This window comes from Sceloporus occidentalis, unplaced genomic scaffold, assembly GCF_023333645.1.
Source record: "Sceloporus occidentalis isolate IW3139 unplaced genomic scaffold, rSceOcc1.0.p SCAF_3, whole genome shotgun sequence".
Taxonomy (NCBI): Eukaryota; Metazoa; Chordata; class Lepidosauria; order Squamata; family Phrynosomatidae; genus Sceloporus; species Sceloporus occidentalis.
In genome coordinates, this window is record NW_028316983.1 from 130,112,657 (window position 1) to 130,126,345 (window position 13,689).

Here is a 13,689-nt window from a genome sequence, read left to right on the forward strand (position 1 = left end):
TTCCAACAACATTGGAAACCATGGCCTGCATGAGCAGCAAGGACCAATCGATACTACATGTACCTTTTCCTGGCATAAAACAGGCATTCTGGCCATGACACTGCATCTTATTTTTTCACACCTTGACTTCCATCTACTGAAATAAATCTTTTTATTTTAAATTGCTGCCAAAGTTCCAGTACAAAACTGTTGTACTTGCTTTGCAAGATCTTGGACACTTCCGAATTCAAACTCCATTCCCCTGGCAGCACTTTGGTTCTGCTCAAATAATCTGTCATAGCATTAGTCAAACCTTGTTCATGCAACTTATGTTGCTGTTAATGACCAAAGACGCTTCTTTGCCTCCCCTTAATATTTTTCTGGATTCCAACATCAACCTCTGGGAATGCAAATCTCTTCTGATTGAACAGACAAGCTTTTATTGATACATTGTCTGTGCAAACCAGCACATTCTGGTGTTCTATCAATACAGCAAAATGAATCAGTGCCAATCTCATGGCTCCCATTTCCAGCAAGTTGATATGCATCAGTCTTTCCAATGTTGATCACTCGTGCAACTTTACCTTCGCAATAGGCTCCCTAGGCAAACAGACTGGCATCTATTGCAATCTGTATTTTCTTCCGAGGAACAAATGGAACTCCCTTGTTCCTTGGAATCTCTCACTTTCTGGAACCTTTTGTATGACTGTTATTTCCAATAAAAGCCTGGTCTCTTTCTGAACAATCTGTCTTTTCTGCAAATTCTTTGATACCAGTAATGGGAGAAATCTTCCTCTTGAGCTCTCTCAAAACTGAATTTTGTAATGTATTCACAACCTCCAACACCCATATGTCTGATGTTATGTAATATATGACCAAAATGATTAACTCTCTCCCCCAACCATATGGTTTTCCAATCCTACTTGATTGGTTTCCACTTTTTCTAAATTGTTGTTGATTCTGTTGTTTAAACTGAAATCCTGTTCTGTTCCACTGAGGCTTGAAAATCCTTAAGTCCCTCTGTCTCTAAAAACATCTTCCTCCATGGAAGGAGTAAGAGACATTCCTGCAATTTCTCTTGTCAAACCTTTTCTTTTGATTAGATGTCTTTCCTCTCTAACAGCTTTTTTGCCAAACAGTTATTTACCTGCGAAAGGTGTGATGTCCAAATTTGTTCTAGCCTTGTAATCAACCTCGCAATGTTTCAGCCATAACAATCACCTTCCTACCTCTACAATCGCCTTAGCTGAATAAGCTGTTGCATTATAACTGACATCTGCAATATACTACAGAATATTAACTAACCTGTTCAACGTTTTCTGTAATGATCGGGCTGAGACCTCTTCCATGTCAAGAACATCCTGTACACATAGCATCCTTGCCCTTGCAAACACAGAGGCAGCTACTGATACTTTCTGAGCCAAAGCTGTAGTGTCATGGGCTCTCCTAGACACCAAATCTTTTCATCTACACCTTTAAAAGTATGTCACCTTCTTGAGGAAGAGCTGAATTCGAAATCAGGGCTGAAACTACTGCACTGACCCATCAATTTTTGTAATTTTCTCTGTCCCACTGAATTTTCCTGAACTGACTCAATAAATTTAAGGTAAGCAACACCTTTTTCAATAAGCTTTTGAACTGTTTTGTATCAAAAAGCCTTGTTTTAGTACTCTCCTTTTCCATCTACTTATCTGAACCCTTCTCAGATTAATTTGCAACTTCCATCTCTCCCTCAGCTTCAGAACCTATCCCTCAATTCTACAGTGGTAATGCATCATGACATGTTACCCTATTGAAGGATACCTCCATAATTTTTAAATGCTACCTTTTTTTGCTTATACATTCCTTAAGACTTTATTTCTATTCTATCCTTCCTCTTTTCTTCTATAATTCTCAACTGCTCTTGACCAAGAATTTCATTGGGAGTATCAGAATTCATTAAATGCATTTGGAATTAATTTGCCCTTCTGCACTAACAAACTGATTAAATTACTTAAATTATTTATGCTAAAGGATTATAATCTAAAAACTGTTGTCTATTAATTCCTGCCTGTGTTTCTGTTCTAATTAAATCATATAAAGCATTTGAATCTTGTGGATTTTCATAGTTTTGAGCATTGTTAATAGATATAGAAGGCTGCATTGAAGTCTTCCCAATCTGCTGGTGAATTAAATTGATGTCCCACATTTGAACTCTGCCCCACAACACATGCCAAATATTTTAGAAATTGATTTGTTGTATTGCTGTCAGGAGTGTTTCTGGCTATGTTTCCCTGTATGACTTGACTCAACAACACTATCCATCATACCTCCCTGTTGTTCTATATTAAGCTCCAATTGGCCATTCCCTTCTTTCTCTGACTAGTTTTTCTGGTTTCAAAATGGTGGCCAGAGGCTGTTTCAGTGTTTTTGCTCTCTGCATTTCCTATCTTAATGGACTCACCAGATAAGGCTGTTGGTCTGAATTTTACCTTATTCTTATTATCTTACTGCTTTGTTCTACCTACTTTTTATGGATTTCTTCTTGATTTACACACTGCTGCAGAGACCAGATTTCTGCCTCATTCTTGCTAGACAAGAGATTTTTTTTCTTCAATAGTGACTCTGACCCTAGATACTCACTGCTCATCAGGCTGAAGGCTTAACTCTTTAATTTCTATTACATTTTCACTCTCTGCAATCTTGCAGTATTGGAGGTATGCAGAGCCACTTTCCACTTGACAACTGTTTTTGGTCAAATGGTCAATTCCAGAGACATCCTCTAAATCTTGCTGTTTTCCCTTTTTATCTTCTTAATCTGCGGCCATTTTAATCTAATTCTCTTTACTTTTACTGCTAAAGTTGTCCCTCATTACCCACAGATTTTTTATCCATGGATTCAAGCACCCATGGCTTGAAAACATTCCAAAAAAGTATAAATTCCAAATAGCAAACCTTGTTTTTCCATTTTATATAAGGGACACCAATTTTCTCTGTCATTATATTTAATGGGGCTCGAGCATCCACAGGGGAACCTGGAACCAAATTCCAGCAGATAACAAGGTCTCACTGTAATTTAATAATCAATATGAGAGAGGGCTAATTGTCTGGTCAGCAAGGCAGAGAATTAAAAACTGAAAAGAGAGGGGTTGGAGGCAATGGTTATAACATTTTTGGAATTCTGAGATCCTGCTTGATCAGGCTGTCGTGGACTGTGTTTTCAGTCTCACAGAGAATGAACTGTATAATGGTTATCTTTTTAAATTCTTAGCTCAAAAAGCTCTATACTAAATGAGTCCTCAATCAGTAAGATAATACAGTAACATTTGTTCCAATACTGCTCTGCTCAAACAAATCACGTTTACTTTTATAAGAAAAGAATACAAAGTCACTTACAAAATGATAAAAATATTCTTGCTTGAAGCAAAAACTCTTGAAGAACTCCACACTCTCACAAAACATCAAGCTTCAAAATTTAGAAAGTGCTGGAAGTCATATTCTAGCAAAGGAAATTGTACATTCCAGTGCCTTCCTTCAGGCAGAGCCAAGTTCAGAAGGTGAGGTGTTGGTACACAAATCTGGTAAGCCATTTGTAGTCCAACTACCAGCTATCCATTACTAGCATCATTTAACATATTTTCTCACCTGAAAGAATTAAATTCTGTATCTCTCATACTGCTTAATCCAACGATAAAACTGTAGACCAGTATTCTATACCTATAAATAAGGACCTAAATACTCTAGAGGCACCAGACCCCATCTGATCTTGGAAGCTAAGCAGGGTCACTGTCAACGAATACAAGGTGCGATAGAATATGTTTCAAAGGAAGAAACTGGCAAAAACATCTCAGAGTATTCCTTGCCCAAGTAAGTTGATAGGCAACTTGAAGGCACATACACACACAGATATGATACAAGTTATTAATGGGACATTGAGCAAAGTTTCTGTTCTGCTTGTAACAGAAGACTGTGGCTTAACAGAAGCCAGAAATCAAGTAGCAAGTGAAGCAATGGATAGCAGTGAGTGAAGAAACAGGGCCCAATGTTTGTTTCAATTCTCCTACCCTATTTCGATCTTGTCCATCTACTAGCTTATTATATTACATAAAGGATACCCATTGGGAGGTAGCGAGAAGGTAAATACAGAAAGTGAAGGTGGTTGAATTTTTCAATTCCTGGATCCATAAACATTTGGCTTACAGAACATGTTGCCAGTGCAACGAAAAGATATGGTGTATTATTGCAAAAAAATAAAATAAGACTCAATGCACATCCAATTTAATCTTCTGCTGTAGCTACCCCTTTCATGTGCAGGCTTGACTGTTATTTGGGTACCACTGAGTACTATTTAAGCAAGATGACATACTATGTATCTCACCTTTTCCAAATCTAATTCTTTCAGCAGGATACTTGCATTCTTGTTTGCTTCTGCAGCTTGCTGGTCCTTAGCCTTCACAATCGTTTCAACACACTGGTGACATTTTTTTAACAATTCCTATAAAATAAAGACAGACTATTTTGTGGAAACTAGAGATGTCAAAATCTCTATTTGGAAGTTTAGTAAACAATCACTTGCAATATTTGGTACATGAATGGAGCAATTCTACCTACAGCACATTTATTCCACTTGTCACAGAAGGGTGAAATGTAGTTGTGATCTGCATGACATTTACAGGATCTTATTAGAATAACATAATTAGTGTTGAGATTCCTTCTTTCATTCCTGTACAATTTTGTTTCAGTGACATTTTTCTTTTAAAAAATTTCCTCTATGAAAAATTCCAAAATCCAGGTAAATTATTCCTTTATTATGACCAAAGTATCATCAAACAATGAGCAATTCCCCCTTCTCCAGAGGTGGGCAAGTTGGATGCATAATATGCAAACTAGGAGAGATATAAAAAGGCTGGCTTGATACTGTTGTCACAACTCTTGCAAATAAGGACAATCTTAAAAAGTAGAGTAGATTCCCATGACTAAATAAAAACTTTGTGGCATCAATGTGTTTTTTTCTGTCCCTGAACTCCAGTAGCATTGCTCAACACCCCAGCCTAATAAAGTGTTCTGGAAAACAGGGAAGGCTGCTCACTATTTCGAGACATTTGAGTCAGTCCTAATAAAAGTAAATGGAAATTTTGTATTTACCTATGAATTCCCTTTCTAAAGGAGGCTGACTTGTTTGATTACATGTTTACAGATTACCTGGCTTCTGTCATCCTCCTGACCCGAGAACCTGGATAGTTAATTTTTTTCTAGGCGTTCCCCTACATTCCTTAGAAGCTACATACTGTATAACTCTTTAAGTATGTGGGTAGTCTTTTTTTAAAAATGTGAGCAGGCAATGCCCATGAAATTTTATGAAAACACCCACTGCCCTTCACACATAAACTGAGAAAATTGCTCTCATTCAAAAATTAAAGGGGGAACTAAACTGCATCTCATTTACAGACCTTTTTCTTATTTACTTGGAAGTTGCTAAGAATCTGTCATCATAAAAATAAACCAAGAGTTCCAAGTCATTTTATTATTATTTTTTAAATTTATATTTCACATTTATTAGTTGGCTTGCTTGATGACACTGGTGGCATGAATAATTTACTTTATTTGCATTCATACCCACAGGCAGCTTGTAATTATCTATGATTTATCAATAATTTTGGGTGGGATAGCTAGAAGGAAAGCTGAGTTTTTAAAATCTCAGGTAGTGCACCAAAGTCACTGGAGAACACACTGAAAATATCCTGGCACTCACCTTGTCAGCTATTGTTGCTATGTACCGCATGCATTCAATGTCTGAAGGAAACTGGTTAACTTCTTTTACCAAAAATTGAACTACTCTCACATGGCCCTGAAAAGAAAAGAAAAAAGCAGGTTCAAAGGAGGCCTTTCCAGAAAAGTGACTACTTTTCATAACCATCACATACCATCTTAAATCCAAGAATCTTACTTTAATCTGGAGTAAATTATCACAGCAAACATGTTAAGGGCATGCACTTGGTCAATAATTGGCCATTACTGTATTTTATTGTATTTTACCTTTGTACTGGCTGTATGCCGCAATAAATTTGTTGTTATTGTTAAGGGTATGCTAGATAAAGACTAAAAGCCTTGACAGACTGGCGATAAAGGACAGCATTGGTGGAGAGTGGGAGCATGGCGTCTGCACGACTCTGCCCCCATGCTGGCATGATACCATGCACCCCACCATATGGGGGGCAGCATCGCAGCGCTCTTCTGTATCCAGATGACGCAGCGCTGAAGAAGCACTGAAAAGCCATGGTGCCAGCAGCTATGGTGCCTTTTCTGTGATGCAAAAAGGAGCCACTTTTTGCAGCTCCTTTTTGCACCGTGGAAAGGCCAGATCGGGGCCATGGTGTGTGGTTGTCGTGGCCCCAATTTGATGAAGACCACCCTTTAGGGGCAATCTGTTTAGCCCCTATGATAACAGTCTTATCCACATACACAATTATAGCACTTTGACACCACATTAACTGCCAATGAAATCCTGTGATCTGCATTTTAGGGAGGAGTATTCAAAAATTCTCAGTCGGATGGTTCTAGTGCCTCATCAAACTATAATTTCTATGATCTCACCATGCTTAAATTACTTCTCATTGTTTTAAACTGATTTTATCTGCATTGTCTCTCCATGAAACTATGGAGGGGTGCGTATACAGACAGATAGATGGCTCTGTGGGTGTGTGTGTGCACACATCAGGCAATTTCACAATGGGGGGGAGGCTGGGTCATTTTTTTTATTTTTGCAACAAGTAATATACAAAATAATACAGTGGTCCCTTCTTTTATGTGGGGGATCCCTTCTGCACTCCCCCCCGCGAAAAAGAAATGCCACGTATGCTTGAGCCCCATTAGAAGTAAAGGGGGTCATGCTCATGGAGGCGTGTGCACCATTACTCCTTCCAGCGCACAGCACCACTTCTAGCTTATGCTAAAAGCAGCGTATAATGCGCCCGCGTATGACGCAGGTGCACTGTAACATACAAAATAATCAAATTTTGTTTTCCAGATATACATATTTACAACTGACTTCCCATGTTCGTCCAGTTTGTATCAACCTTTGTAATTTAAATCTTTTTTCTTTATTATTATTAAGCTTTATTTATATAGCACTGTAAATTTACACAGCACTGTACATACAATTCAAAAGTAATGTTTTTAACTATTCTTCTGTGTATTAAAGTCTAGTTCAATTTATTTTGATCACTCTCTCAATTCATACAATTAGCATTTCGGTAAATTTAAGTTTATCTTCTCACAGTACGGTTGCATTGGAACTCAATCCTGTTCTAATTTATGTATATTTTCTCTTTTTAATCTAGCAGATAACATATCCATAACCATCATATCATCTAATTTCCAGATCCACTCTTCAAGAGAAGGTACCTCCATTTTTTCGCCAAAATCAATCTCATTGCCATGATCATGTATAACAATAATCTGCTACATTTCCTCTTAATCTTTTTTGGTACTTTATTGAGTATGTTTAATAAATATAGTTCTGGTGATAGTTTAAAATTAATTTCAAAGATTTCACATATCACTCTATGAATATTTCCAATAAAGTTTAACTAGATGACATTTCCACCACATATGGTACCACCCACCCACAGCACTCTTACACTTCTAGCATTTATTCCCATATGTCTTGTAAACTTTTGCTAATTTTGCTGGGGTTAGAAACAAGCAGATTTCCATTGTGTAATAGTTTTCTTTTAAGTCTTGTCATCTAGTAAATTTGTGTGTTCTTCTTCTGGCTAACTCCCATCTTTCCAGGTTAATGTCTCTTCCAATATCCGATGCCCACTTAATCATTGTTTCTTTCACAATGTTTTCTTCTAAATCTCTTTTTAATAATACACCATAAAATTGTGAAGTCAATTTTGGACCATTTTTCCTTATCAATTTATCTAATTCATTTTCATTTTCTTCAAATCCTTCCGTTTTGTAATCTAACTTAAATTTGTCTGTCAACTGTTTGAATGGAAACCAATTAATTTTGGGATCAAGTTCTCTCAGGTCTTCTATGGGTTTCATCATGTACTGTCCTCTACCTTGTTTTTTCAAAAATACCTAAGCCATCCTGGTACATCACGCCATCTTCCAAAGGCTTCCTGTGTGGACACCCATAGTGGTAACTTCCTATAGATTTTTTTTTGTTGAGTCCAAATTTTAAGTAGTGATCTTCTGATGTAATGATTTTCAAAATCTTTGTGTATGTCTGTTTTTCTGTACCACATATAGGCATACCACCTGTAAGAATAAACAAGCTTATTCCCCCTTCCCAGTGGATATTGTGGAAAATTATATTTTACCTTACGAAAAGCAGACATAAGGGGGGTGATTTTCCGATTATCTGCAGCATCCACATCAGCTCCTGCCTGAACAAGAAGCTGCACTACATCAAGGTGGCCCCCATTTGCTGCCAACCAGAGCGGTGTGTTTCCTTTCTTGTTGCGGACGTCAATATGTGCACCCCTAAAAGAAATAAGAATTCAGCTGAAGGCGACAGTTTAGGTAGAATTAAGATGTTCAGAATATCCTTCATCATTGTATGTGCCACAAAGCAAAGTTACAAACCACAAGCAGTCTTTAACAAGATATTGGAAGTGTTGCTTAATTCTGTTTAGTTTTCCAGCTACCTTTCCACTAGTACTTCCCACTCCTGCTTTCCATTCTGTCCCTCAGTAATTATATGCCCTCGGAATATATTCAATATTTGCACACACACCTCATAAAAACAAACACTGATCAGTATTTTTTTTTCTAGCTTTTTAAGTATTTCAGCTAAATTTAGGACTTCCCAAATTTAACGCATTAGGCTAGTGCCTTTTTGGAAATATATGATTTGTGGCTCAGTGGTTACTTAAGAAGATTAAAGGTGCTTGGGACAGAGACTTGGATTGAGTACTTTAAAATTTTGTCTACAGAGTGTACAATGGGCCCCTGGGGTTTGGTCCAGGACACACACCCCAGCCCCATGGATACCAAAATTCACCAATGCTCAAGTCTCATGATATACAATGGCATAGTAAAATTGTGTTCCTTATATAAAATGCCAAAACCAAGGTTTGTTTTTTGAATTTTGGGGGGGAATACTTTCAAGCCATGGATGGCAGAATCAATAGATGAAGAATCCGAGAATATGGAGGCCAACTGTATAGTAGTAAACTGAAGTTATTAATATAACAGAAAATGACATACCGATTAATCAGAAGCTCACAAAACTTATAGTGGCCTTTATCTGCAGCAATTGTTAAAGCAGTATCACGTGAGGAAGGCACAGGAGGAGCATTGACATCTGCTCCTTTATCAAGAAGAACTCTTCCAACTTCTGCATATCCTCCAGAAGCAGCTTCCATTAGAGGGGTAAGCCCAGTCTGTTTAAAAGAAATAAACCCAATGTGAAGTTAATGTAAGAGTCTAGAAACTGTTTCTGCTCCCCTTCATGCTCACATTGTCCAGACTCATTCCAGCCATCCTTCCAGGACAATCAACATGTCCATGAAACATAGGAGCTGGAATACTGCACAAGAAGGATTTTGTAGGGGTGAAATATTGAAGGCATTCCTGCTGGAAGATTTTTGCATTCTCTTTCCCCCACTTTAGATAGATAGTGAGTTCCTTCATGCAAACTCCTTTCTATTGCTCTATTTCAGACTTACCATGTGTCTTTGATCACTCCCCCCTTTGGGACTAATAGACATTCTCTGAAAGATTTTCAACTTCCTCCTCTCTCAACTTTCTTTGGAAAGATGATGAGATAAAGATTTCTTTTTATCTGAACTATTCCTTAGCTAGGTTAGGATAGAACCTCTAGATATATGTAGATTAAAACCACTAGTAAACCTTTGTTTAAAACTGCAAGCTACTTTGTTGTTTTTGAGTCAGTTTCAGTACTTAGACAAGCATAGTTAGACAAGGACACCATTCTGCCCTAACAGGCTTGGCTCTGATATTTTTGATATTTAAATATTTTTGTTTCCTAAACAAAGGCTGCAGCCGTAGGAAACTTAAAATCCCCTACATTTTCACTGTTTACTTTGCCTTAGTCCTCATTTCAGATGTTGTACTTATCCTTAGCAATACTGTATTCCACTCTACCCCAAAAATAGGATTTCTAATTATATTTTCCAAACCATACCAGTCCACACCATGATTCCAAATTTTTATTTGACTTCTCATGGCACTCCACCAGTCTTTGAAAAAGGTAAATTTTAAGAAATTTTGCTAAGACACATTGAGATATGAAAACAGAAAAAGCATCAAAATGGTCTTTGCATATTATGTCAATAATTTATTCCCAGTAAAATCTGCTCAGCATAAACCTTTAGAACAAAATACAATGTTTTCCTTTAATATTAAACTTGGCAATTGTGAACATTTTTCACTTGAACAATCAGAATTATTATTATTATTCATTACTTTTAATTTGTTTATTATGATATGCTTTGATGGCAAAATCTGCAATCCTTTACCCTGAGTTGAAGCTTTTAATCCCAAAATACTGTTTTACCTGCTCTTACCTCATCAGAACTCTGCTATAGCTATATGGTTTACCCTCTCCCAAGTAACCTTTCAATGTGGCAAACTCAATAACAGATCAATATGTTCATGGGTTACTTTGCCCTAGGGTTTAATCATTTCCAGTCAAGAGGAGAAACTGCACACACTGTCCTCCAGATCAGTGATCATCATCCTTCCAGCTCCAAGGCTCTTCTTTAATCCCAAATGGGCAGCACATGATCTAGTTAATTTTTTATGGTATATGCTAATTCCTTTCTTCTGTCCTTTTAGGGTTATCAATTCAAATGGGATTGTAGTGAATTGTCACTAGAATGACAAAAATCAAGCTTTGCATTTTGGAACTGATATATTGAAAATAAACATTATGTGCAATTTGAGCGTTCAGCTCTTCTTTCATCAACTGTAGGTTTGAAGGCAATGTCAGTCATAATGTGGCATAAGGCATAATCATGTTAATGCAATGAAACCTACTAATGCTCATTATTATTACTGGTTATATTGAATTGCTTTCGAATCACTTAATGTTCCAAGTCTCCAGTTCTAACTGTCACATTATAACTCTTGCAAGATAATTTAGAACAGCCTATCTGATAAAGAAGAAATCTGCTCACCTTTGCCCGATGCTCAACATTGGCTTTTCTATCCAAAAGCAGACTGACTACCTCTGCTCTGCCCTGGAAACAGGCCAAAGTGAGAGCTGTGTTCCGATTAGTTTCAATCTGTGCATTAATATCAGAGCCCATATCAAGTAACAGCTTCACTGCAGGAACATGACCATTCATAGCTGCCAACATGAGTGGAGAAATGCCCAGCTTACTCCCAGTCCTAAAAAGGAAAGAAACAATGAATGTAATTACCAAAATGACAGAACCTAGGCGGGTGGTTAGAAAATGAGCATTTTTCCTGGGAAGACTGACATGGTTCATGAAAATCTGAATATTCAATTAAAAACAATCTATTGCTAACTAGAATCAAAGATGGACACTGGGAAACACTAGCAATTCTAGACAATCACCAAATCATGTAAAGTTTTAATATATGAAAATAACAGGCTAAATATAAAAACAACATTTATCATCAGTAGCTGCATCCTTATAGACTACCACATCTAAACAGGACTAAAATGGCACATATGCTGATATAGTCACTTCTCTATACTCATCTCCATCCCCATCCCCACTAAACTTGAAGAGGCATGTGGATGCTTCCACAGATCAAAACCAGCACATTTGTTACCTTGAGTTAATTTCTGCTCCAGCATTCAGCAGGATCTTAATTATGTTAACGTATCCTCCAGATGCAGCAAGACTCAGAGGAGTATAGTCAGACACATTCCTGTGTTCTTTATTTGCTCCTCGTGCCAGCAGCAGATCAACCACCTGAAATGTAGAATGGTACTAGCAGGATCAATACTTGACAACAGACACTGGAACTCTGAGGAAAAGTATAAGAGCTGTGGCAACTTGATAAACACAGGGTAGGTCAAACTAGGTAAGGACAGGTTGCATACTTGTAACTAATTCTTCGAGTGGTCATCTATGAACTCACACAACTGGGTTATCCTGTACCTGGAGAAAGCCTCTTTGGAGCGTTCTACAACATTCTAATTACCATTTTGTTGGTAGCCCATCCACTTCTAACAGCCCTATATAAGGGGCTTCTTGCTGAAAGAGCCAGTTCCATAGGACGCTGATGCAGTCATCCATGGGAACTGGCACAACATAATGAGGGGAGAATGGGTGAGGTTGTGTGATTTACAGATCATCACTCGAAGAACTACAATTACAGGTATGCAACCTGTCCACCTTCTTCATGGTCTCTGTATCTCACACAACTGGGAGACTAGCAAGCAACCAAAAAGCCCGAGGCAGGAGTGTCAGTGCAAAAAATGAAATACTTTACTAAGACAATTCAGGTCAGCAACAAGCATCAATGCATGTGGATGCAACAAGCATTACTAATACAACACCAACAGAGATGTTATTAAATAAATAAATAAATAAATAAATAAATAAATAAGTTTGGTATGGTTTCAAAGGGAAGGCTCCTTGAGACTACAAAACATGGTACCAAAAGATAGGTGAGTTAGAACACATTCAGCAACACAGTACAGAGATAGATGTAAGCATAAAACATACTCTGAGGCAGCGGCTCCCAACCTGTACTCCAGGGACTACTCCTGAACACCATTAACTTGTAAGACATAGGGCAGGCCTCTTAGGAGTTCCACCATAGAAATAGATTATACAACATATCTGAATTACTTAATGAATGAATGCAGTAGTACAGTCTTCCCAGACACTGTATCAGCCTGAGACCTCAAGTCTATTTTATGATGTGAAATAAATGTCATTAGCTGGGACCAAGTAGCTGTGTGGCACCTGCCCAAGTAAAATGGGATTGAACCTGAGCGAGAGGGCCCCTTCGAGCCAGTTTTTATGAGAGGCAAATTACTGACACCACCCACTTCGAGAAATGCTGAGAGGAAGCAAGCAGTCCTTTCCTTGAGCCTGAATAGCAAACGAGAGGTCTAGATGAAGTATAGAAGGCAGTTGCTCTGTTCACAAGGAAGGCAAAAGCCCTCCGTACATAGAGGCAGTGCCAATGCCTCCTACAGTCTGAAGTGGGGTTTTGGAACAGAGACAGCAAGACAATTTCCTGGTTCAATTGAAAAGATGACACAACCTTTAGCAGGAAGGTGATGTCAGGTCTTAAAACTGTTCTGTTGGGCTGGAAACGTAGGTAAGGTTCGTCCAAAAGCAAGGCACACAACTCACCACCTCTCCCAGATGACACAATGGCAACCAGGAAAGCAATCCTCCAAGACAGCAAACAAAGGTCACAAGTTGCCAATGGCTCATAGAATCCCTCACAAAATTGGCGGGGTTGGGGCTGACACAGGAGGTTATAGAAGCTTTTGCCCCTCCAAAAACCTAACTAAATGGTGCACAAAACAAGAAGGCTTGCCCAACAACTGAAAATGTGCTGAGATTGCAATTACATAACAATGAATAGTGGACAAGGAGAGGCCCTGATTAGATAAAGATGAGCAGCAAATCCAGCACATGTAGAATGGTAGCATCAGACACTACAACTGGCAGTCAAGGCAGGAATGTGACAAACTTCTTCTACTTCTATTCATAAGACCTCTTGGTCAATGGACAGCGTCAATCATATTCCTCACTA

The 13,689-nt window shown here is 38.1% G+C and overlaps 1 protein-coding gene across 10 annotated transcripts in view; it reads right to left on the bottom strand.

Moving 5' to 3' along the window:
• Nucleotides 1-13,689, bottom strand: part of ANKHD1 (ankyrin repeat and KH domain containing 1) — a 120,337-nt gene that overhangs the window by 27,209 nt on the left and 79,439 nt on the right. For all 10 annotated transcript variants that reach the window (XM_089516281.1, XM_089516279.1, XM_089516277.1 and 7 more), the window contains 6 exons: nucleotides 11,740-11,882; nucleotides 11,115-11,328; nucleotides 9,181-9,356; nucleotides 8,292-8,454; nucleotides 5,711-5,806; nucleotides 4,337-4,453 (listed from right to left, as the gene is read on the bottom strand). In XM_089516281.1, coding sequence (XP_089372407.1) covers nucleotides 4,337-4,453; nucleotides 5,711-5,806; nucleotides 8,292-8,454; nucleotides 9,181-9,356; nucleotides 11,115-11,328; nucleotides 11,740-11,882 — 909 coding nt within the window. The remainder of the gene's footprint in view (nucleotides 1-4,336; nucleotides 4,454-5,710; nucleotides 5,807-8,291; nucleotides 8,455-9,180; nucleotides 9,357-11,114; nucleotides 11,329-11,739; nucleotides 11,883-13,689) is intronic.